General features: G+C 40.3%; 1 protein-coding gene across 10 annotated transcripts in view; it reads right to left on the reverse strand.

The window, feature by feature from the left end:
* Positions 1–24,902, reverse strand: part of ANKRD44 (ankyrin repeat domain 44) — a 311,687-nt gene that overhangs the window by 131,055 nt on the left and 155,730 nt on the right. For all 10 annotated transcript variants that reach the window (XM_015458628.3, XM_015458622.3, XM_015458620.3 and 7 more), the window contains 2 exons: positions 14,123–14,201; positions 5,631–5,701 (listed from right to left, as the gene is read on the reverse strand). In XM_015458628.3, coding sequence (XP_015314114.2) covers positions 5,631–5,701; positions 14,123–14,201 — 150 coding nt within the window. The remainder of the gene's footprint in view (positions 1–5,630; positions 5,702–14,122; positions 14,202–24,902) is intronic.

Raw genomic sequence — 24,902 nt, forward strand, 5'->3', positions numbered from 1 at the left:
AGGAAATGAATTCAGCAAATGAACATTCTTTTCCTAGTCACAGAAATCCAAACAAATTTGCCTGATGGAAAGAAGGCTCAGAAATGTTGATGTACACTGATATCTCTGACATAAACTGATAATCTGTGTTGCATGCTATTTTAGGAACTCATTCTGATTTTGCAGGATCCAGTGGCTTAACTTGCTTTTAGTGCGATACTCCCATAAACAAACTTCAAGTTAGTTTATGTTCCATGCATGAAAGATGGTTGCCACCATCATTCTCTGCGCAGTGTATTAGCTCCACGTTAGCAGTTTTACAGAGAATCAGGTCAACACAGGTTAAATGGAAAACCCAACCTTCACTGAATCACTCAAAAAACAATGGTTTCCTGGGCAGGCGAGATGCTAAATATACAATGACAAACAACAGGCATGCCACTCGTTGCCAAGAACTTACTGGCTAGACGATCTTTTTAATAAAACAGAATAACAATTTCAATGATAGTTTTATATTGTTCTTCTACGTTAGCCAAGCTGAACTACATTTCATGGAATTCCCTCCACTGTATTGTTCCATCTAGGGTTGGCCCCTTGAGAAAGCTGCATGTTCTGGAAGGGAACCATGAAATTACAGACTGATGGCGTGTTGGGTGCCAAGTGCTATGGCAGCTTGTGCACAGGGCCAGTGACCAGTAGCATCATTGTGTTGGCACAGGATGGTACCAGGTTGATGCTTCTTCAGATCCTACCACATCTTCTTCAATTACTCCTATTCCGGGCCAGGCACGTGTGAGCTCAGAGGTGAAGCACACAGCTTCTTCTGCAGGACACCCACATGGATGGGCAATGCTCAGCAATGAGAGACAGATGGGGGTTCTAGGTTGTCCCTATTTTCCCCCATTTCATATCTAGTTTTTCTTTTCAACTGCTGGCCCACAGTGACTTTAGGACCACACAGAAACCAAGAGGATAGCTTTACATAAATAAACAAACTTCCCCAGCAGCTCACACAATTGTGTAAGGTCTAATTCCTATAATAAATATCTGCATTTATCATGGTGGTTCTCATTCCTTGATTGAACCCTGAGCCTTGAACCCTGAGAGGGATCAATTATCCATGCTTGAGATGCAAAGAGGTTTTAAAGACAATTTAGGGTTTATAAGTCTTTCAAAGAAGAAATGGCTTTTAATACATATTTGTATAAGGAATATCAGTGTTTGCCAATCTAAGCAACAGACAGATATGCCCGCTGAACTCATGTATCTTCTTTGACAAGTTCTAATAGTCAAACTCCAAAAGACCAGTCCAAACCTTCTCTGGTCTTCCCACCTTGAGTATGCTTTCCCCACCTGTTATTTAGACGAGGCATAAAGTAATAGCTTTTGAACTGTGGTGTTGATGCTTTTGAACTGTGGTGTTAGAGAAGACTCTTGAGAGTTCCTTGGACTGCAAGGAGATCCAACCAGTCAATTCTAAAGGAAATCAGTCCTGAATATTCATCGGAAGGACTGATGCTGAAGCTGAAACTCCAATACATTGGCTACCTGATGTGAAGAACCAACTCATTGGAAAAGATCCTGATGCTGGCAAAGATTGAAGGTGGGAAGAGAAGGGGATGACAGGATGAGATGGTTGGATGGCATCACTGACGCAATGGACATGAGTTTGAGTAGGCTCCAGGAGTTGGGTGATGGACAGGGAAGCCTGGTGTGCTGCAGTCCATGGGGACACAGAGAGTCGGATATGACTGAGCGACTGAACTGAACTGAACTGAAAGTAATGGATATAGGGTCTAATTTTAAAAAGGAAGAATGGGCTGTAGCCAAGATGGCAGAATGGGAAGTTCCTGAATTTACCTCTTCCCACAGGCACACCAAAACTGCAACTACTTACAGAGCAAGCATCCACGAGAATGATCTGAAGACTTGTAGAAAGGATTTCCCCAACAAAAGACATAAAGAACGGACTACAACAAGAAAGACAGGAGGGGCCAAGATGTAGTATATGCAGGACCCGTATACCTGGGTAAGAAACCCATAAATGGGAAGAATATCATGATCACAGAGGTCCTCCCCAAGGAGCGAGAGGTCCAAGCCCCACACTGTGCTCTGCAGCCTGGGATCCTGCGGCAGGAAGATGAGTCCCCAGAACTTCTGCTTTGAAAGCCAGTGGGGCTTATGTTCAGGAGAGCCAGAGAACTTAGGAAACAGACTGCTCTTAAAGAGCATGTGCAGAGGTTGTAGCTTGAAAAAAGCCTGGGTCAGACCTACTTGCTATTCTTGGAGAGCCTCTTGAGAGGCAGAAGGCACCTGGGACTTCACCTGAGAATGAGGACACTGGTGGTATGTCCTTGGGGGAGCTCATTCTACCGTGATGTCAGCACTGGCAAGTGCCAGTTTGGAGTCCTTCCAATAGCCTATTAGTGCTGGGGGCTTACCTGCCCACTAGCACCAGCTCCACAGCCCCCAGGCTGCACAGCCAACCGCTTGGGGAGCTTACCACATCCTCCAGTGGGCCCCCAACATGAGGTAGAACCTCACAGCTAAACAAGCTTGGAGCCAGCCTTGCCTCCCAGAAAGCTCACAATAATTGACCTGGCTCCATCAGAGGAGGCACCCACAGCCCAGATGGGGGTACCCCTAGAGCACATAGCTCTGGTGACCGGAAGGGAAAGTGGTGTTGATCTCATAGGACGTCTCCTACATAAAACCACTTCTCTAAGATCAGAAAATGTAATTGACCTACCTAGTACAGGAAAATAAACACAGAGAATTAGGCAAAATGAGGAGATAGAGAAATATGCTCCAAATGAAGAAACAAGACAAAACCTCAGAAAAAGAACAAAAGTAGAGACAGCAACCTAACTGATAAAGGGTTCAAGCTAATGATCAAAAATGATCATTTTTTGATCATCAAAAAAGATGCTCAGTGAACTTCAAAGAAGAATGGATGAAAACTGGGAGAATTTTAAAAGAGTTAGAAAATATAAAGAAAAACCAAACAAAGCTGAAGAATATACTAACTGAAATGAAAGATACACTAGAAGGAATCAATAGTAGATTAGATGATACAGAGGAATAATCAGTGATCTGGAAGAGTAGTGGAAATCACCCAAGCTAAACATAAAAAAGAAAAAAAGGATTAAAAGAAATAAGAATACTTTAAGAAACCTCCAGACCACATCAAGCATACTGACATTGCAATATAAGAGTCCCAGAAGGAGAAAAGAAAGAGAAAGGGGCAGAGAACTTACTTGAAGAAATAATAGCTAAAAACTTCCCTAACCTAGGGAAGGAAATAGACATCCAGATCCAAAAAGACATCCAGAGTTTCAAACAAGAGGAACCCAAAGAGGTTCACATCAAGTCATACTATAACTAAAATGACAAAAAAATTTATTTCTAAATCACTTTGCTGTAGAGCAGGAACTAGCACAACACTGTAAAACAACTATACTTCAATAAAATAAATTTTTAAAAATATATTAAAAATCTAAAAATTAATAGTAAGAGAAAAGCAACCAGCTATGTATAGTAAGCTGACGCTCAGCAGAGACTTTGCAAGCCAGAAGGGAGTGACACTATATATTCAAAGCAATGAAAGGAAAAAAACCTACAACTGAGAATACTCTTCCTGGCAAGGTTATCATTCAGATTTGAAGGAAAGATAAACAATTTTACAAACAAGTAAAAGCTAAAAGAATTCAGTACCACTAACCCAACCTTACAAGAAATCTTAAAGGGACTTCTCCTAGTGAAAAAGAAAAGGCCAAAAGTAGAAATATAAAAATTATGAAAGGAAAAATCTCATGTGTAAAGGCAAACATATATGAAAGGTAGATCGCTTATAAAGCTAGTAGAAAGGTCAAAACACAAAAGTAGGAAAATCATCTATATCCACAGTAAGTAGTTAAGAGAGACACAAAACAAAAAAATGTAAAACATGATGTTAGAAATATTAAACATAACAGGGGAAAATAAAAACGTAGGGGTGTTAGAATGTGTTTGAACTTAAGAGATCACTAATATATGTATGTATATATATATACACATGCATATAACTTAGATCATCAATATATATGTGTGAATATATATATATACACATACATATATACATGCTCAGTTGTTTCAGTTGTATCTGACTCTTTGCAACTCCATGGACTGTAGCCTGCCAGACTCCTTTGTCCATGGGATGCTCTAGGCAAGAATACTGAAGTGTGTTGCAATGCCCTTCTCCAGGGGATGTTCCAGACCTAGGACTGAACCCACGTCTTCTACGTCTCCTGCACTGGGAGGCAGTTCCTTACCAGCAGCACCACTTGGGAAGACCCATACATATATAAAACTTGAGATCATCAATATAAATGTGTGTGTGTGTGTGTGTATAGTAACCACAAACCAAGAACCTATAATGTTCCATGTGCTCAGTCACTCAGCTGTGCCTTACTCTTTGTGACCCTATGGACTGTAGCCCAGTAGGCTCCTATGTTCACAGGATTGTTCAGGCAAGAATACTGGAGTGGGTTGCCATTTCCTCCTCCAGGGGCTCTCCCGACCCAGGGATCAAACTTGCATCTCCTGTGTCTCCTGCATTGGAAGGCGGATTCTTTACCACTGAGCGAGTTGGGAAGCCCCAAAACCTATAATAGATACATATAAAAAAACAGAAAAAAATCTAAACACTCAATATAGGCATCAAATCACAATGGAAAAGAATAAAAGAAGAAAAAACAACTACAAAACAACCAAAGGAATTAATGGAATGGCAGTAAGAACACACCTATCAATAATTACTTTAGATGTAAACAGACAAAATGTCTCCAATTAAGACATATTTGCCATCCTCACCCAAATTTCCAGCATTCAAAATATAATTATTTCCCGAGCACCTACAATGTACCAGGCTTGGGATACATCAAGAAACAAAACACAGATCCCTACTGTCATGGTGCTTACATTTCGGTGACATATTTACCAAACTCGGCACTTTCAAACAGAACTGATTAACGATGTCACCATTAACCCAGGGGGTTCTTTGCCATCTCACTCTCACTTGTTCCAAACTCTGTCAGGTTTACGCTTATCTCTGCTTGTCAACACTCCCCACTGCTCAGAGGATACCCGGGATTCTGCTACTTGACCCAGCCTCTACTATCAGACTTACCTTCTACTAACCCCATGTTCCAGCTACATCCAACTGAACCCACCATTGTTCACAGCCATGACCCTTGTTCTTCAGCATGTTTGTTCTCCTGCCTCAGCCCTCTCTCCTTTTCTTGGCCTTGTAAACCTCTACACATCCTCTAAGGACTAGCTTAACTGATGTCTCGTCTTGGAAGACTTCATCTATTCAAGAAGACAGTTATTTGCTTCTTCCTCCAATTCAGTTATGACACTGTACTGATCTACTCACCTGTTTGCATCCCATCCAGACTGAGAACTCACTGAAGTCAAAGATGATGCCATCTTGGACCACCCCAGGCAGCCCCTAATATCATGCTGGGCACGCAGGAGGTACTTAAATAAACAGCTGTTCGCCCTCTCGCATTACAGCCTTTTGCTCACCAGTGAGAATCCCTAATTCAGCAGAAAGCATTTCTCTCTTTCTAGAAACTGGAGGTGCTAGATTAAATAAGATAATCACTCACTTCACTTCTGGAGGCAACAGCCCGGTGCAACGGGGTCAGCCACATGTTGTCCTTGGCATTCACACGAGCTCCTGGAACCAAACAGCACAGGTTAGAAGCATAATACAGTCAGGGCAAGTTCTGCTGATGCGAAGTCAGATGCTGTATCTTGTGCTCTTGTTTGCCTGGTACAAACAACACATTTTGTTTGTTTGTTTGTTCTTTGTACCAATCATGTGCTTTCTGGCCAGACAGGAGGCGATACTGAGTCCAGTAGAAGAAGCAAGATCATGAGTTTAGAATGTCACAAGAATTAGGTTAAGACTAGAAGAGAAATAGGAGAAGGCAATGGCAACCCACTCCAGTACTCTTGTCTGGAGAATCCCATGGACGGAGGAGCCTGGTAGGCTGCAGTCCATGGGGTCGTGAAGAGTCAGACACAACTGAGCGACTTCACTTTCACTTTTATGCATTGGAGAAGGAAATGGCAACCCACTCCAGTGTTCTTGCCTGGAGAATCCCAGGGCAGGGGAGCCTGGTGGGCTGCCTCTATGGGGTCGCACAGAATCGGACACAACTGAAGTGACTTAGCAGCAGCAGCAGCAGAAGAGAAATAACAGTGTCTCACTGGGTAGGCGATACAGTTTTAAGAAAACTGAGATTCTCCAGAACTTTAGAAATATAGGTTCTGAAGAATGGAGAACTTCTCAAGGGTGTGGATATATGTATGTGTGCTCCTGAATATAATATATATTCCTGAATATAAACTATATAATCACATGCATTATTTTATTTTTAGTCATTAAGCATATTTATTTCACAGGGCAGACAACATCCTTCTTGACAAATTATTAGGGATGAGCAGTCTTTTAACAAAGGTATATTATATTAGAGGCCAGTGAGATGTCAAACAAGTTTGTAAAGTTGAGTCCTAATGAGACTTGATCTGGGCTAAAGGGATTAGCAGAAATCCATTTTATCCAAGACCCTAATTATTCCTCTGGAACTAGCCACATATTTCGGTAGGAAGAAGCCAGCTTCCATGGGAGCTTTTGAACAGACACCACATGAAGCCTCTGTGGGCTGTCACAACTCCCTTACACTATGGGGTGGGCAGATAGGGTAACACAGCCCTGTCTCCTCAGCCGAACTAGCCTGAACCAGAGCTGTGAAAACTACCTATTACCACGAACAGCAAAAGACCTATTTTGCTTCACATTTTTGATCATATGAGTAATACATTAACGTATTCTTCTTTTAAAAGATAGATTGTTACAGATTTAGGTAAAGTCCCTTTGAGAATCACCCCCAATGCTGGACTCTCTTCACTCCCTGAAGAAAACTACTACTCTGAGTTAGTATATGAGATCCTGATTTATGTCTTATATACAAATATGTGTCCCAATAGTTCACTGTAAACAATGCTGCTATGAACATCCATAAAATGACTCTATGCAAATGTGTAAGTATTTTTCTAGGATACATAATTAGAAATGGACCTTCTGTGTCATTGACCATGTACTTTTGGTTTTGAAGTTTCAACCCTTCAAAGTGTGCCAATTTATACACTCACAGTGTATGACTGCTTTATTTCCTCACATTTTCATCAATACTTGATATTATCAGTTATTTATTATTACTATTCAAGGAATATGCATAACAATCTCTTTGAGTTCTTCTCCAGAACTGGGGCCACCACTCAAGTGGAGGATGGTAACCTCAGGCTGAGCAGAAGATTCCTGGAGCACTGCCCAGTTGCCTCACCACCAACCAATCAGAAGAAAGTCACACAATCTGCAGCCCTCACTCCAAATGTTGCCTTCCTCTTCTGGGGACCGGTGATGACCTATTAGGCCTCCTGTTTGGCCCCTGTCTGTTTCATCACTGACTGGGTCCAACAGTTTTGGGCTAAACTGCTGTTAGTACAGTTGGAGAAGGAAATGGCAACCCACTCCAGTGTTCTTGCCTGGAGGATCCCAGGGACAGGGGAGCCTGGTGGGCTGCCGTCTATGGGGTCGCACAGAGTCGAACACGACTGAAGTGACTTAGCAGCTGTTAGAACAAGTGCCTCCCAGGTGGCACTAGTGGGAAAGAACCCGTCTGCCAAAACAGCGACACAGGAGATGTGGGTTCAGTCCTTGGGTCAGGAAGATCCCCTGGAGGAGGAAATGGCAACCCACTCCTATATTCTTGCTTGGAGAATCCCATGGAGAGAGGAGCCTGGTGGGCTACAGTCCAAAGGGTCGCAAAGAATTGGATACAGCTGAAGTGACTATGCATATCAGATACTTAAAATATTGCAAATCTGACTGGAAGAAAATGGTCTTACATTTCTGTGTTGCCTATTTAACAATGAGATTGGGCATCTTCTAATATGTTTGTTCATTAGCCACTTGTAATTCATTCCCTGAGAACCATTTATTTATATTCTTTGCGTATTCCCCCTATTTTTCTTATAATTTATATGTATACATTTATATTGTAGTTACTATTATTACTGTTTATGTTTTCTAAAATTCTAAAAAAAAAAAGTTTTATGCAGATCCAAATGTGGCTTTTAATATCAAAACTCTTTTAAGGAGAAAAATGCCGCTGAGCTTGCTGGGTAACATAAAGCAACATACATCCCCATGTGTAACAAATACCAGCACTGTGTTCATGCAGCTTTGGACTCACTTGAGAAATTGAAAGCTAATTAGAAATCTAGGGAGTAGATTCAGTCACTGTGTAAGCCTTCCATTCCTCCACTAATCCTCCTCCACAAGGTTGAAGAGGCAGCTGCCAGGGAAACCACCTCTCCCAGAACAACAAAATTATTATGACAAAAGCAGAGTTATCTGAATGGGGACGCATATTTCATCAGTGTCATCTCGTGAGACTGGCTTCCTCATCCTCTTCCTCTATCGGACAGTCTTGTTTACATGTCAGAGGGAGATGTCAGATGGTTTGAGTTGAATATTTATAACTGATTTTTCTAAAGGAAGCTTCATGTTATTTACCTGCCTGTCAGGCACCATTGTGCACTGAAGGACACAGAGTCAGCATGTCTAATGATTTAAAGGCAAATGCTTTTTCCCCCAAGCATGTTTTTAATTTTTTTTTTTTTTAAAGCACCAGGTTATACTGATTCTCCAGAAACCAAGACCTAATTAAAAGTTATCAGGCATGAACTCTAAAATATCTTTTTTTTTTTTTTTAAATCTTATCCCTACTACTGCTTGATTTTATTTTCATAGATAACAGGAGTAAAGAGAACTCTGAGCATATTTTCAGAGGCAATATTTCTGTTCTTCTCACCGTGTCATTTAGAAACAAGTAGGACAAAGAAAAAAGATAGATCAAATGACTAAAAATCTTACAGGCCAGCGAGAACAGGCCAGCCAATGTTTGGCTTGTAATTATAGAAATAAATATGAAAGAAAGATCACATGAAATATGATTATAATACAGTGAGATCAGCTTGCTATTGATTTTTTAAAAACAAACACTGTCCTGCAAAGCAATGACCTAAGAAGAGTATATGATAATTCCAAATATGTGGCAATTGCTCAAAACATTTTAAAAATTCCCCTTGGAGTTGCCTTTGGGGCCAGTTTATATGCCTATCAGCAAATGGCCCGTTACTTTATAATCACACTGCACTGGAGACCAAAATCAGCATTGCCTCATTTAATTACCCCTCTTTTTCTAGACCCCCCCAAAAATCAAATCCAACCTCAAAGGATGAATATTTGTTATGCATGAAAGAATCAAAAAAATGACCTGCCACCAGCTCTGGAGGCAATTTGCATTGGGAGTGGTAATCACATTTTGAAAAATCACAGGAAATAATTTCATAGCAATACCACTTGTTTGGTGGCCTACATTCTAATTTATTTATTTTTTTAATTAATAGTTACAACTCACAAACACTCACATGTTACAGGGTGTGTACTCCCAGTTTTCTTCCTTCAGCTCAGAACTCTCTCTCTAACCCTGTGTGTTTCCAGAATTTCTCTACAAGGTCTTGTTACTATGGCTGTTTCTCTGTGTGCTCTGCTCCCTATATCTCAACACTAGTCTCTTAACTCTTAGCTACTGATTGGTTCACACTGATCTCATTCATATATCTCCAGGAAAATGATTTAGCAAGCTCTTGACCTTCTCTCTGCCTTAATCCTGACTCAGTCAGTTCCAAAACAGAAGCTACAAGCAGGTGGTGAAAATAAAGCCAGAAGCAGTTATAAGAAGAGGAAATCTGCAAGGCCTGAATTCCTTGCTGTCTACTCAGAGACACTCAGGGTTCCATCTGCCTAGCTAACAAAAGATAATGTCAGTAGGAATTTAGTGGGCTTGAGTTACACTATGCTCTGTAAGTTAATACAACAATGGAGAACACAGCTGTAATGGGAGATTCTGGCAAAGTCAAATGATTTGTCCAACATGGGAATAATTAGCACCTCATTCATTATTAAACTGGAAAACAATTTGGTTGGATTCCCTAAAGGGTCAACTGCCAGATGTAAGTCTAGAGATGAAATCACTGCTCTTGCAATGATATTTGTTTAGGAATATACTACACAAAATGAATAAAGGACCTTTCAGGGAAATTAAAACCATGAGAATTCCAAGAGTTTGCTAAGCTTCCACAGTTGAGTAAAATTCCTAAAGAACCTTCACAACTCTCTTCCGTATCCTAAGTCTTCCTAATTTGATGGGGGAAGGAGGAAAAATTCCATAGCATGTGCCACCTGAAATTATACTAGAGGCATTAATAGCTCAGTGATTCTTCCAAGATGACTGGGCTAAGGAAACAGGTGTACAGATCAAGAGATACAGAACAGTTTCTCCTGGTCTGAATGAGCCCTGTTTAAAAGAGGCTGGGGTGCTCCATGCCCACATAAAGGAAAGGTGAAACCAAGTCTCTTGATTATCAGACCCTAGATGCCTGGGAAAAAATAGATGGGTCACCTCCATGCTGAAGAATTAAAACATTTCCCTTCAAATGTAGAAAAACAAACAAACCAACGCGCAAAAAAAGCATAGCTGGTGATATAAGACAAAGTTCTAAATTTGCACAGTCATGAACCAAACATTCCTCTGAGAACCTTGAGCTGTGTTTTAAAACAACACTTAGAAGGTAGGTAGAGCTTGCTGGGATCATTAGGTCTCATACCACAAAAGTCTTTTATTTTGCACCTCCACCAATTCTGCCTATAATTTTCCATGGGCCAAATTTCTACTGCTGGGGCAACCAGCCAGGTGTGCACTGGCTCTTAACCACAGACTGCCAGTGCCAAGTACTACATATTTGTTTGGAACACAGCCTTGAAACATCTTTAGAATTATCAGAAGGAAGGCCTGTTCTCAAGAGCACAAAAAATACTCCACAAATTCTAACCTAATCTCCATGAGACTGTCAGAAGCATGTAGCACAAGCATTGCAAGGCATAGAATACTTGTTTCCTGGGAAAAGCTACCTCAAGAACACAACCACAACAAAAATAAGGGCAATGCGAATATTCCTTGTGCATCACAGCACCATTCTTTTTCAGTGTTCTTCTCCAATACTGCTCCAATACTGTATCAGTTCCAATCTTTGCATAGCTGACTTTGGAATTCTACAATTTCCCTTTACTACTGCAAACAAAGTCAAAACCTTACTATTGGTCTTTTGCATAGTCTCTGGGCAGCGGCATTTCCTCCAGATTTGAATCTCCCCAAACCAAGATGCAGGTCAGGAAGCAACAGTTAGAACTGGACATGGAACAACAAACTGGTTCCAAATAGGAAAAGGAGTATGTCAAGGCTGTATATTGTCACCTTGCTTATTTAACTTATATGCAGAGTACATCATGAGAAACGCTGGGCTAGAAGAAGCCCAAGCTGGAATCAAGATTGCCGGGAGAAATATCAATAACCTCAGATTTGCAGATGACACCACCCTTATGGCAGAAAGTGAAGAGGAACTAAAAAGCCTCTGATGAAAGTCAAAGAGGAGAGTGAAAAAGTTGGCTTAAAGCTCAACATGCAGAAAACAAAGATCATGGCATCCAGTCCCATCACTTCATGGGAAATAGATGGGGAAACAGTGGAAACAGTGTCAGACTTTATTTTGGGGGAATCCCAAATCCCTGCAGATGGTGATTGCAGCCATGAAATTAAAAGACGCTTACTCCTTGGAAGGAAAGTTATGACCAACCTAGATAGTATATTCAAAAGCAGAGACATTACTTTGCCAACAAAGGTCCATCGAGTCAAGGCTATGGTTTTTCCAGTGGTCATATATGAATGTGAAAGTTGGACTGTGAAGAAAGCTGAGCACCGAAGAATTGATGCTTTTGAACTGTGGTGTTGGAGAAGACCCTTGAGAGTCCCTTTGGACTGCAAGGAGATCCAACCAGTCCATTCAAAAGGAGATCAGTCCTGGGTGTTCTTTGGAAGGACTGATGCTAAAGCTGAGACTCCAATACTTTGGCCACCTCATGCGAAGAGTTGACTCATTGGAAAAGACTCTGATGCTGGGAGGGATTGGGGGCAGGAGGAGAAGGGGTCGACAGAGGATGAGATGGCTGGAAGGCATCACCGACTTAATGGACATGAGTTTGGGTGAACTCTGGGAGTTTGTGATGGACAGGGAAGCCTGGTGTGCTGTGATTCATGGGGTCGCAAAGAGTTGGACATGACTGAGCGACTGAACTGAACTGAAACCAAAAGAATGAAGAAGAAAGCCAGCTAGCCTGCATGCAATCCACACTGAGACTCATGCACATGCTTAGATCCATTCCAGGGATTTGTCCCGCAAATACTCAAAGGAGAAAGCACATGCTGGTTTTGGGTGAGATGTACCAAGTAAAGGTGCTTCAGTTCAGTTCAGTTCAGCTGCTCAGTCGTGTCCGACTCTTTGCGACCCCATGAATCGCAGCACGCCAGGCCTCCCTGTCCATCACCAACTCCCGGAGTTCACTCAGACTCACGTCCATCGAGTCAGTGATGCCATCCAGCCATCTCATCCTCTGGCGTCCCCTTTTCCTCCTGCCCCCAATCCCTCCCAGCATCAGAGTCTTTTCCAATGAGTCAACTCTTCACATGAGGTGGCCAAAGTACTGGAGTTTCAGCTTCAGCATTATTCCCTCCAAAGAAATCCCAGGGCTGATCTCCTTCAGAATGGACTGGTTGGATCTCCTTGCAGTCCAAGGGACTCTCAAGAGTCTTCTCCAACACCACAGTTCAAAAGCATCAATTCTTCGGCGCTCAGCTTTCTTCACAGTCCAACTCTCACATCCATACATGACCACTGGAAAAACCACAGCCTCGACTCGATGGACCTTTGTTGGCAATGTCTCTGCTTTTCAATATGCTATCTAGCAAAAGTGCTTATGCATTGTTTAGTCATGCAATTGTGTCCAACTCATTGAAATCCTATGGACTGTAGCCTGCCAGGCTCTTCTGTCCATGGGAATTTTCCAGGCGAGAATACTGGAGTGTATTGCCATTTCCTCCTCCAGGGGATCTTCCTGAAACAGGGATCGAACCCATGCCTTCTGCATCTCCTGTATTGACAGGCAGATTCTTTACCACTGAGCCACCTGGGATTCCCCCCAAGTATATAGGTTTCTAAAAATGAAAACATTGGTATTTTAAAATCTGATGAAATATTTAAAATACATAGAAAAATAAAGAGGCAGTATCATAAAGACCAGTATGCATACAACATATGCTGGCCATATATTTACTCCCAATTTTTAAAAAATGAAATATTTTACAGAATTGCTATCTCTTTTATACCTTCCCCTGAAAACCTCTCTCACTCTATTTGCCTCCTCAGAGGTAACTACTATCCAGAAACTGATGTTTCATTTTTTCCCATATTTTTATGCTTTGATTACATTATAGTCATGTATCTAACCTAACCTCCATGAGGTTAAGTTAAACAAAATAGTACTGTTTTGCAATGCAATTTCATTTCAGTTCAGTTCAGTCGCTCAGTCATGTCCGACTCTTTGCGACCCCATAAACTGCAGCACACCAGGCCTCCCTGTCCAATGAATTTAAAAATATGTAAATACACACACATATCTATGTGTATTCATGTAGATTTAAAGGAATCCATTTTCCTTCTTTAATTTTTAATTTTTTACAATGAAAGAAACAGATATCCAAATGTACAGAATGCATCCACAATACTGGGCCTGACTACTTGTTAAGATGGTCAGGAATCAGACTTTCAAAGCAACATAAAAATGTTTTACTGGAGAAATCATTTTTTTCCTTTTTTTTTAAAAATTTATTTTAATTGGAGGCTAATTACTTTAAAATATTGTATTGGTGGACAATACAAGACATTCTTCTTATTGAAAAATGACTAAGAATGTCTTGTATTGTCCCTTGTCTACTGACAAAATCAATGACCAAATAAATGTCCACAAGCACAATAAAGAAACTTTGTTTGGGTTCTTTGTAGTAGTCAATCTAGTAAATTGGTTATTTAAATTTTCACATGCCATTGACTTTTAAGTACAGCTGGTATTTACCTGACAGAATCAGGAGTTCAATTATCTCTGCATCTCCCAGAAACGCAGCCACATGAAGTGGGGTTCGCTTCTCAGAATCCTGAAACGATGGCAAAGATAAACAAGTCAGTACCGGCCGGAGGTGCCTTTGGTAGATACAGTATGACATGTCACTTACTCTGAGGTTAATGCTTGTGGGAGAGAGTGAAGGCCAAACACCTATTCAGATGAGTGCTGGTTACACATTTCTCACATCTCCCCCAGTCACATAAAGGAAAGATCCCCATTTTTGTGTCTGTATGTTGTATTTGCCTCATTGCTCCTTTTATTAAAGCCCAGCTCAGGTCAAGGATGGCCCATCGTGCACTGGAATTATCTTTAAATCTTCAGCATGGGTAAAAAAATTTCAAAGCTTCTACCTATCTTACCAGCACAGTTCAAAGCTTTCAATGACTTATTTTCTAAGAAAACCTAGTGAAACTATTCACAAGGACATGAAATATAAATACAATTATTTTCCATTACTGTTGCTTAGACCACTGCCCATTCATGTAATACTTATTGAATGCCTACTGTGTGTCAGGAACCAGATTCTGGGGACAGAGGGGTGACTACGACTTCATGAAACTTACAATCAAGTGGGAAGGCTGATAATAGTCATGTAACCCAATGACACATGAGATCCTTTCAGATGGTGATAAAGACTATACCAAAATTAAAACAGGATAATGAAATCAAGTGACTGTGAAGATGGGAATAAGATTCCTTAGAATGGTTGAGAAAGGCCTTTCTGAAGGTGCTGACACTGAAGCTGAGAGCTGAGGCAGATATTACTAACTCTGTTGTACAGATAAGAAACTATGGCTCAAATAAAGTAAGAAATGTCCTCAAGACTCCACAGGTATATAGCAGAGTCAAGATTAGACCTTCACCTGTCAGATTCCAGACTAAGTCCTTTGCATGGCTGTGAGGCAGCATGATAACAGGCAGGGGAAAAAAATACTGCTTCCCTATCTGTAAATTGGAGATAATACCTCCCTAGAGGACTGATAAGAGCATTCAAGACAATGTAAGTAAGTCCTCGGTAGGTATGAGGCTTGGTGCATGCACAGCAAGTGCTCCATGGTAGCCATTATAGTCACAGCACAGATAGTTGTGGGATACTGTAACCCAGAAGGACCCTATGGGGCCTTCCCAGGACAGAACCCTCATCCGAGTCCTCTACCTGCCTCGTTTGTAGAAAAACATTTAATCAAAATGAGAAAATGCAGGAACAAAGAAAAGAGAAAATAATACAGACACTAAATAAAATCTAGGACCTTTAGTTCCTCCTCGAGGGCTATAGATAATATCCTGAGCCACATCCTTGAGTTGTTTTGCAGATACTGAAACCTCCACCAAGAGGAAGAAGTTAACTGCATGCTGACATAAGCACGCAGATCCCAGACAAGTTGGAACCAGAATGTTGAGGATGCTGACACCCAACTACCTCACCACCAACCAACCAGAAGAATGGCCATAAGCTGATCATACACCCCAAAACCCTCTCCATCACCCTGACTTTAAAAACCTTTCCCTGAAAGCCATCAAGGAGTTCAGGAGTTTTGAGCATCGGCCACCCATACTCCTTGCTTGGCCTTGCAATAAACGCTGCATGTTCCTTCACCACAATCCAGTATCAGTAGATTGTCTTCACTGCACACAGGCGAGCAGATCCAAGTTTGGTTCAGTAACAATATCTTCCCTCGAAGACTGAGAACTCTCATAGGGTACAGAATAGGTCTTACCTCTCTCCCTATAGTACCACCATACTAGGTGAACAAGTGAAGTGAAGTGAAAGTCACTCAGTCGTGTCCAACTCATTGCGACCCCATGGACTATACAGTCCATGGAATTCTCCAGGCCAGAATACTGGAGTGGGTAACCTTTCCCTTCTCCAGGGGCTCTTCCCAACCCAGGGATCGAACCCAGGTCTCCTGCATTGCAGGTGGATTCTTTACCAGCTGAGCCACAGGGAAAGCCCATACTAGGTGCTCAGCATAAACTGACCAAACTCAACTAGTCTACATGCATGGCCTCCGCTACAAACTTTCAGCAGCTATCCTATAACAAAGGTAACCAAAGCCTATGCACCATCTGGCGGTTTCTCCAGAAACTAGGATGCGTTTTAGTTTTGACATTTGTAGAGTCACTATTGATTTTAATCATCATTCCTATCATTGCTTGATTAGACAATATACCTAACAGCCCTTGAAGCCCAAGGCTGTTATTTTGTTTTCTGACAGTTCAGGTCCTCTGCTCTCAGTCTCTTTCAGACTATAGCTTTTAGGCATTTCATGACTCACTAATATCTAAAACAGATGGTAGGCCGGGAACATGACAAGAACTGATCTTCTAGCCAGCCTATTTGTTAGGAGGTCTGGTCAACAGGTTTTATGAAGAGATTAACTAACTTTTCAGTGGGTCAAAAAAGGGGGTTTGAATTAACTGGGAATTTATGTTGTCTATGTATGCTGCAGGCAATCACTACATATAAGAGGAAGTAGGGCAGTCACATTACTATTCCATATTAGATAATGATATGCCTTAGAAAAGGACTTCCCTGGTAGCTTAGTCAGTTAAGAGACCGCCTGCAATGCAGGAGACCCAGGTTCAATCCCTGGGTTGGGAACATCCCCTGGAGAGGGAAATGGCAACCCACTACAGTATTCTTGCCTGGAGAATTCCATGAATGGAGAAGCCCAGCAGGCTACAGCCCATGGAATCACAGAGTTGGACAGGACTGAGCTACTAACACTATTATAACACCATGGCTTAGAAAATTCAGTAAGATATAAAACCACGGTTAACCCTCTTATTGCCATATCATCCTTTCTGTGAAAATAAAGATTCAGTGTTTAAAAGCATATTTGCTTATTTGAGAATCAAGTATTAATTTATACAGTGAACTATACAAATAACTGAGATCAGACTTTCACAAATGTCTTCTACTTCTATTCTATTTCTTCTATTGATGTTTCTACAAGCACTTTCCTTTTTAGCTTTATATTCTCTTTGAATCCTCTATAATAACTGAAAAGTATCTATTGGGCCCTAGGATAAAAGTTATATAATTATATGTTCGTTAATAAATTGAACTGGTTCCAGAGTTTGGTTCAACAAATAAAACCTCACCTAAGTGATTTAAACAAGGACTAACCCAACCCAAATTATGACTTTAATTTGACCTGAAGCATAGTCAATGCTCTGTTTGAGAACTTGGCCTCAAATAAAAGCCAAAAAATACCAATATTCAAATCTGGTTGGTCCATCATTATATAACAGGCTTTACTCATCCAGTAGTTCCTTTTATGACATGACTTGTTCAAATTGAAGTTTTTATATTATAATATGGGTGTGTTACATGAGATCATGTTTTTACAACTCCTTGATTATAAATCCTATTTTTCCTCTTAATATGCATTTAAAGGTTTCCTATAGCTTTCTGAACACCTATGCCAATTGATACTCTCCTTCAGTGACAAGCCATAAACAGGCAACAGCAGAAAAGATCTATATTCAGGCAGTTCTTTGGTTCACTGAAGCAGCAGAATCATATAAACAATTTCATGTGTTATTAAGACCTTACCCAAAATAACAATGCATTACTACTATTGACCAAGGGTTGCCAACACCTGCTCTCAAGCAAGGAACCTGAGTGATGTACAGGATCATAAGTTGAGGGATGAATAACAGAGTCACATCCATCACCATACCCAACGAGGTGAAACCAGCCAGAAGTTGCAGTTCATCCTCTTTCTAAGTAAAGGGCCACTCTACTTGTCATAAGCTAGATAAATAGAGTAGGAGATGCAATGGTAGAAAGAGAGGGAAGGCTCCGGGGAAAAGAAAATGCTAATAATAATACTAGTAAAAATAGGTCATTGGCCAATGATATCCCTACGGTATCTAAGAAGAAACAAAACCCATCTGGTATTGATGCAGTGCTTTTAATTTTTTTTCAGAATGCCTTCTCATCTATTCTATTACTTAAATCTTATAACATCCATATCAGGGCAGACACATCTTTCAGAACTTTGTTGTTAAGCCTTGCTACCACCATTTAAAAGATATGGACTCTGAGCCCTTGGATATGTTGTATGGCTTGCCCAACACAGCAAACGGATGTCAAAGAACTGGGGGTCCTGGCTACCAACTTGAAACTTTTTTCTTTATAAAAGTGGAAGCAAATGATCACCAAGCAAGATGGATGGGACAGGGGAGGAAGGCTCAAGAGGGATGGCATATATATATATATATATATATATATATATATATAAAATTATGACAGATTTACACTGTTGTATGGCAGAAACCAACACAACATTATAAAGCAATTATTATCCAATTAAAAACAGATTATAGGACTTTAGTTTGTTAGCCTCTGTTCCAGATGTCTAGGAGACATCAGCAATCATCCTTTTGTGTCCTATGGGTCGTAGCCCACACACAGAAACCTTGCTTACAAAATGTAGGGTGTACATCTACCAAGAGCAAAAGATCTGAACAATGAAAAAGGAATTTAAACATAAAATTCAAACACAAACCAAAAAAATGGAAGCAAGAACATCATCATAGAACTTGCCTTGATAGTCAAAAAAAACTTTCCCTTATAATCCCTAAGAAATTCTGGGGAAAACGTGACAAACACATAGGAAACGTTCATTTAAATGAGCTTGCAAAAGTTAAATGGTCTGGGGCAAGAAATAAGGAATAAACTGAGAACCAAAGCTGGAAGCACATGAGCTTATTACCCTGCAGGGAGAAGCCATACTCCAGGGGCTTGGGACTGAACACTTGCTCCGGGATGGAAGGTGAGGTGGAGAACTGAAACTGGAAGACCTAGAAAGTGATCTTGAAGAAAGATTCCTAAAGAACAAAGGTGGGCTCCAGAAAAAGCTAAACACTCCCTGGGCAGATGGCACACCAGTGCCTTGGCCTAGATTCTTAGTGGAAGAATAAAAGTGTCTCCACTGAGTCCCCAGAGTCTGCCCTCCTGTGGTTTCAGGATTTGAAGAATACTGGAGTGAATTGCCATTTTCTACCCCAGGGAATCTTCCCAACCCAGGGATCAAACCCACGTCTCTTGTGTCTCCTGCATTGGCAAGTGGATTCTTTACCACTAGCACCACCTGGGAAGCCCCCTGTATAGTCTCGAAACTTTCGAGCTGCGAAATAGTTATAAAAATTGGTTCTAGGCCAAGGATACCCATATGGTGCCAAGAAGAAAAAACACGTATCCAGAGAGATGCGTCCTTGATCCAGGTAACCCAGGATTCCCACAGACTAAAACTTCACCGAAAGTGAGCTCACAAACCACAGACCTATGTAGAAACAACTAATTTCCCAAAATCCAGGGTCAGCAGGCATACCAACCAGCAAGAGCTTGATATAACAGAAGAATCAGACAGAGATACAAACAATGTTTAAAATCATTTGAATATGAAGGACAAAGCCCAAGGGAGAAAATAAAGCCTTATGTATTTCTGACTGAACAAAATTCGGGGGAACAGGTATGAAGGAAGAATTATAGGAAGCAGTACAAATGATGTTAGAAACCATCTAAGACTTTGATTTAAGAGAGATGAAAACAGAAAAGCTGAAAAAAATTGATTATTAGAACAGTGACTTTGGAATATGTTTTACCACCATATATTCAGCCGTATTTTCTAGGTACAGACACACATTGAGAAGGTATTATCTTCCAGACACTGTGATAGATGTTATTAATAGAAATACAAAAATTGAAACATCCAGCCATCACCATAAAGACACTTACATCCAGTAACCAGTTTGCAAATTTAGGACATCAGAAAAAAATAAAAGCAGGGACATAGTAATTTGATATTTGTGATGTTAAAAGATTTATGAAAATTACCAAATGCACTGAGACAAAGTGTTAGTCACTCAATCATATCAGACTCTTTGCAACCCTATGGACTATAGTTCACCAGGCTCCTCTGTTCCTGGAATTCTCCAGGCAAGAATACTAGAGTGGGTTGCCATCCTTCTCCAGGGAATCTTCCTGACCCAGGTATCAAACCCAGATCTCCTGTACTGCAGGCAGATTCTTTACCATCTGAGCCACGAGGGAATCCCACTGAGACTAATGTTGTAGTAAATATTGTCCCAAAACCTGTTCAATTCTGACCAAGCCTGGGGCAAGAAGTCTAAACAGACAAGAAAAAGATCTCTTTTGAACTGGGACATGCACACATTTTGCCCAGGACTCTCAAGAAGCCCTACTGGCTCCTGCTCAATACGAACTTTGAAAGCCCTGAGCCAGACTTCCAGTTCAGTCACAGAGCCCAGCTGGTATCTTATAGGCTGCCTTGGGGTAGTTTCTGGATCAAAACTAGAATCCAGGAGCAGACCAGGACAAGAGTAGCCTTCAGGCATTGTAGCCAAGCTACATGTTCTGCACCATTTGCATTCATTCTCTCTGTTGTCCAAGTGGACTTTCTGAGATGACCAACAGTTAAATGGTTGTGTGGTCTTTACAACACCCAGGAACACAGAGGAGAAAACAACTCAAAAGCAAGCACACATCAGAAACAAACACAAAAATAAACTCAAAATGGATTAAAGACCTAAATATAAAATTAGAAACTATAAAACTCTTAGAGGAAAACATGGGCAGAACACTCTCCAACATAAATCACAGCAAGATCCTCCATGACCCATCTCCCAGAGTAATGAAAATAAAAATAAACAAATGGGACCCAATTAAATTTAAAAAGCTTTTGAATAATGAAAGAAACTGTAAGCAAGGTGAAAAGACAGCCCTCAAAATAGAAGAAAATAATAGCAAATGAAACAACTGACAAAGCATTAATCTCCAAAATATACAAGCAGTTCATGCAGCTCAATACCAGAAAAACAAAAAACCCAATCAAAAAGTGGGAAAAAGACCTAAACAGACATTTCTCCAAAGAAGACATGCAGATAGCTAATAAATACATGAAAAGATGCTCCACATCATTCAGTGTTAGAGAAAAGCAAATCAAAACCACAATGAGGTATCATCTCATACCAGTCAGAATGGCCATCATCAAAAAGTCTACAAACAATATATGCAAGAGAGGGTGTGGAGAAAAAAGAACCCTCTTACACTGTTGGTGGAAATGCAAACTGGTACAGACACTATGGAGAAGATTGTGGAGATTCCTTAAAAACCGGGAATAGAACTGGCATACGACCCAGCAATCCCACTGCTGGGCATACACAGCAAGGAAACCAGAACTGAAAGAGACACGTGTACCCCAGTGTTCACTGCAGCACTACTTACAATAGCCAGGACACGGAAGCAACCTAGATGAATGGATAAGGAAGTTGTGGTACATACATAAAACTCAGGACAAGTAACGTATTTGAGGATACATAAATACATAAAGGAATGTATTTGAGTCAGTTCTAATGAGGTGAATGAACCTGAAGCCTATTATACAGAGTGAAGTAAGTCAGAAACAGAAAGACAAATACTGTATATGAACACATATATATGGAATTTAGAAAGACAGTACTGACGATCCTACATGCAGGGCAGCAAAGGAGACACAGATGTAAAGAACAGACTTATGGACTCAGCAGGAGAAGGTGAGGGCGGGATGATTTGAGAAGCACTGAAACATGTATATTACCATATAAAAAATAGATGATCAGTGCAAGTTTGATGCATGAAGCAGGGCACCCAAAGTTGGTGCTCTGGGACAACCCAGAGGGATAGGTTGGGGAGGGAGGTGGGTGGGAGGTTCAGGATTGGGGGGACACAAGTATACCTTTGGCTAATTCATGTTGATGTATGGCAAAAACCATCACTGCATTGTAAAGTAATTATTCTCTAATTAAAATAAATTAATTTTTTTAAAGAAATAAATTATCAATGTTTTTTTAGAAGATCGTTCAAGTTCACAAAAAGAGATCTTTTTCTATTCCCTAGGAGCTTCAATTCCAAATAGCCCTTGGCAAACAGATATTCAGACTCATGGAAAAAATTCACGTTTCTTCAGAAGGAAGGAAGGTTAAACCCTCCCTTTCTATGAATAGCCAAAGACACACACAGCCAGCTGGCGTCTGAGCTAAATTTGCAGCATGTCATAGAAGGATCAGGCAGAGGAAGTTTCTGTCATCTGTTTACCAAAGAAGCAGATGAAAGAAAATGGGGAACTAGAAGCATGTCCATGTAAAGTGAGCTTGACCTGGGCAGAGAGTCATTCTGGCAGCTAAACAACACTGTGTCAGGCCGGCCGACTGAGGGGACACCACAAGCCTCTCTTTTGAAGATTAAGAATTGTTTATTACAATTCTTTGGAAATTCTAGTGAGAAGTGCATGATCTAATCTTCATTGTACGTATCTGTCGTACACTAAAACAAACATCCCTCCCTACACAGAAATATCTTAAATACCAAGACAGGCAAATAGCAATTTAAAAAAAAAAAAAAAAACTCTACAAAGCTTTCCTGTCATGAAACACATAAGTTAAGTTCCAGCCAACTCAAATCTCCACTACTACCAAACGAGTGGAGAAATAACTAACCAGATCATGTATATTGAGTGGAGATGAGCAGGAGCAAACAAATGTCTAAAGAACGCTGGACACAAAATAAGTACCTTGGAGATACATCAAGTCATGTGAGGAAAAGAGCCAAAGACACATTAAAGATTTAAATCAAACAACACACAGAAAGGGAAAGACTGGTCTGAATCTCTTACTTGGTCTGAAGTGAGAAATTAAAAGAAATTTTTAAAGAAGAAAAAAAGCAAACAAGGGAAACAAAAATCATATTTCTTTTTAACAGCTCACAAATACAGAGAAGAATAGAAAATACCAGATCTATATGTCCCACCAGCAAAATCAAACACGTTAACATTTTTTTACATCTGTTTCAGAACTCTGTTTTTTAAAAAACAGCTTTAGGGGTAAATGTCATGAGTACTGTGACTTATAAATAACTCGCTATGTATATGTGTGTGAGACAGACAGACAAAGGGAGAGAAAGGCAGAGAGACAGGTTATGCAGTTTTTGATTCTTTACTACAAGAAAGGATGTTGCAATGTACATTCTGTCCATGTCTCTCCCAGAATATGTATGTATTACTCCCCTAGAGTAAACACCAAGAAAAGAAAGGGCTGGATCTCAGGGAATATTCATGTTCAACTTTATTAGGTATTGCCAAATAGCTTTCAAAAATGGTTTACCAATTTATACTCCCACCAGGCACAAGTTAATTAGTTACTTTCCCTGACATCCTTGCCAATATTTGCTATTATCAACCTTATTACTCTTTGCCAATATGATGTACCCAACATGTTATTTCATTGAGGCTTTGATTTATATTTCACTACATACAACTGAGGTTAAGATTCTTTTCATATGTCTACTAAAAATTCTGGCTTCAACTTCAAACTCCCTGTATATATCTTTTATCCATTTCCAAATTCAGTTATTAGTATTTTTCTTATGATATATGGAAGATTTTTTAAAATATTGCTTAATTCAATTTTCAGTGAAAACTCAAGTTTTACCTTCCCCTAGACACAGGAGAGACAGGTCAATGTCTACCCCAAGTCACCATCAAAGAAAAATTCAGATTTACAATCGTTATTCATCTTCCATGCATGTGTGATCCCATGGAGCCAGATTTTTCTTGGCTGGAATATTCTATGCCTCAAAAGTGATGGTTTATCTCTGCCTCTACACACCCCCAGCACTGAATAATCTCATTCAACCACCTCTGTTGGTATTTTAACCCATCCATCTGAATGTAACACAGATGTATGAGAAACACTAGTACATTTTGCTATATCTAAAAGCGTTTCAAATTCAAACCTCAAAACTATAATTCTTGAAACTAAATAATAATCATTCAAAAGACTTTAAAATGAAGATAAAATATAGGAATTCCCTGGTGGTCCAGTGGTTAGAACTCTGTATTCTCATTGCTGGGGCCCAGTTAGATCCCTAGTAGGGGCTAAGATCCTGCAAGTCATATGGCCAAAAAAAAAGATAAAATAAGAGAAATGAAAATGCCAAAGACATTTTGATTATATCTGCCTTGCTGCTGCTAAGTCACTTCAGTCGTGTCCGACTCTGTGCGACCCCATAGACAGCAGCCCACCAGGCTCCCGCCCCTGGGATTCTCCAGGCAAGACCACTGGAGTGGGTTGCCATTTCCTTCTCCAATGCGTGAAAGTGAAAAGTGAAAGTGAAGTCGCTCAGTTGTGTCCGACTGTTAGTGACCCCATGGACTGCAGCCTACCAGACTCCTCCATCCATGGGATTTTCCAGGCAAGAGTACTGGAGTGGGGTGCCATTGCCTTCTCCATATCTGGTAACTGAATACTATATATTTTGTTGCATTAATTTTTTAAACTAAATTAACATATATTAAGCAAAAATTATATCAGAGATTTGTATATTTTCTAATTTGTTCCTAAAATAATACTATGAGGTAAATGTTATCACCCCTATTTTACAGTGGAGGCGCCTGAGACTTTCAGTAACTGGACCAGAGTCACACAGTTAATCAGTGATAGAACCATGTTTCAGAACCAGATCTGATTTCATTGCTCATGCTCTTGCTGACTCTTTGAATAGTTATCAGTCTTGGCAAACAAAATGAAAGTTATTATTCATTATACTTAGTACTCTTGCTCTAATAGTCTAGACCTAAGAACAAAATTCTCAGAAGTAAAAAATACTAGCTGGCAAGAAGAATAGAGTTGGAGAACAAACACTACCTGATTTTCAGATTTTATC

This window comes from Bos taurus, chromosome 2 (assembly GCF_002263795.3).
Source record: "Bos taurus isolate L1 Dominette 01449 registration number 42190680 breed Hereford chromosome 2, ARS-UCD2.0, whole genome shotgun sequence".
NCBI classification, from domain to species: Eukaryota; Metazoa; Chordata; class Mammalia; order Artiodactyla; family Bovidae; genus Bos; species Bos taurus.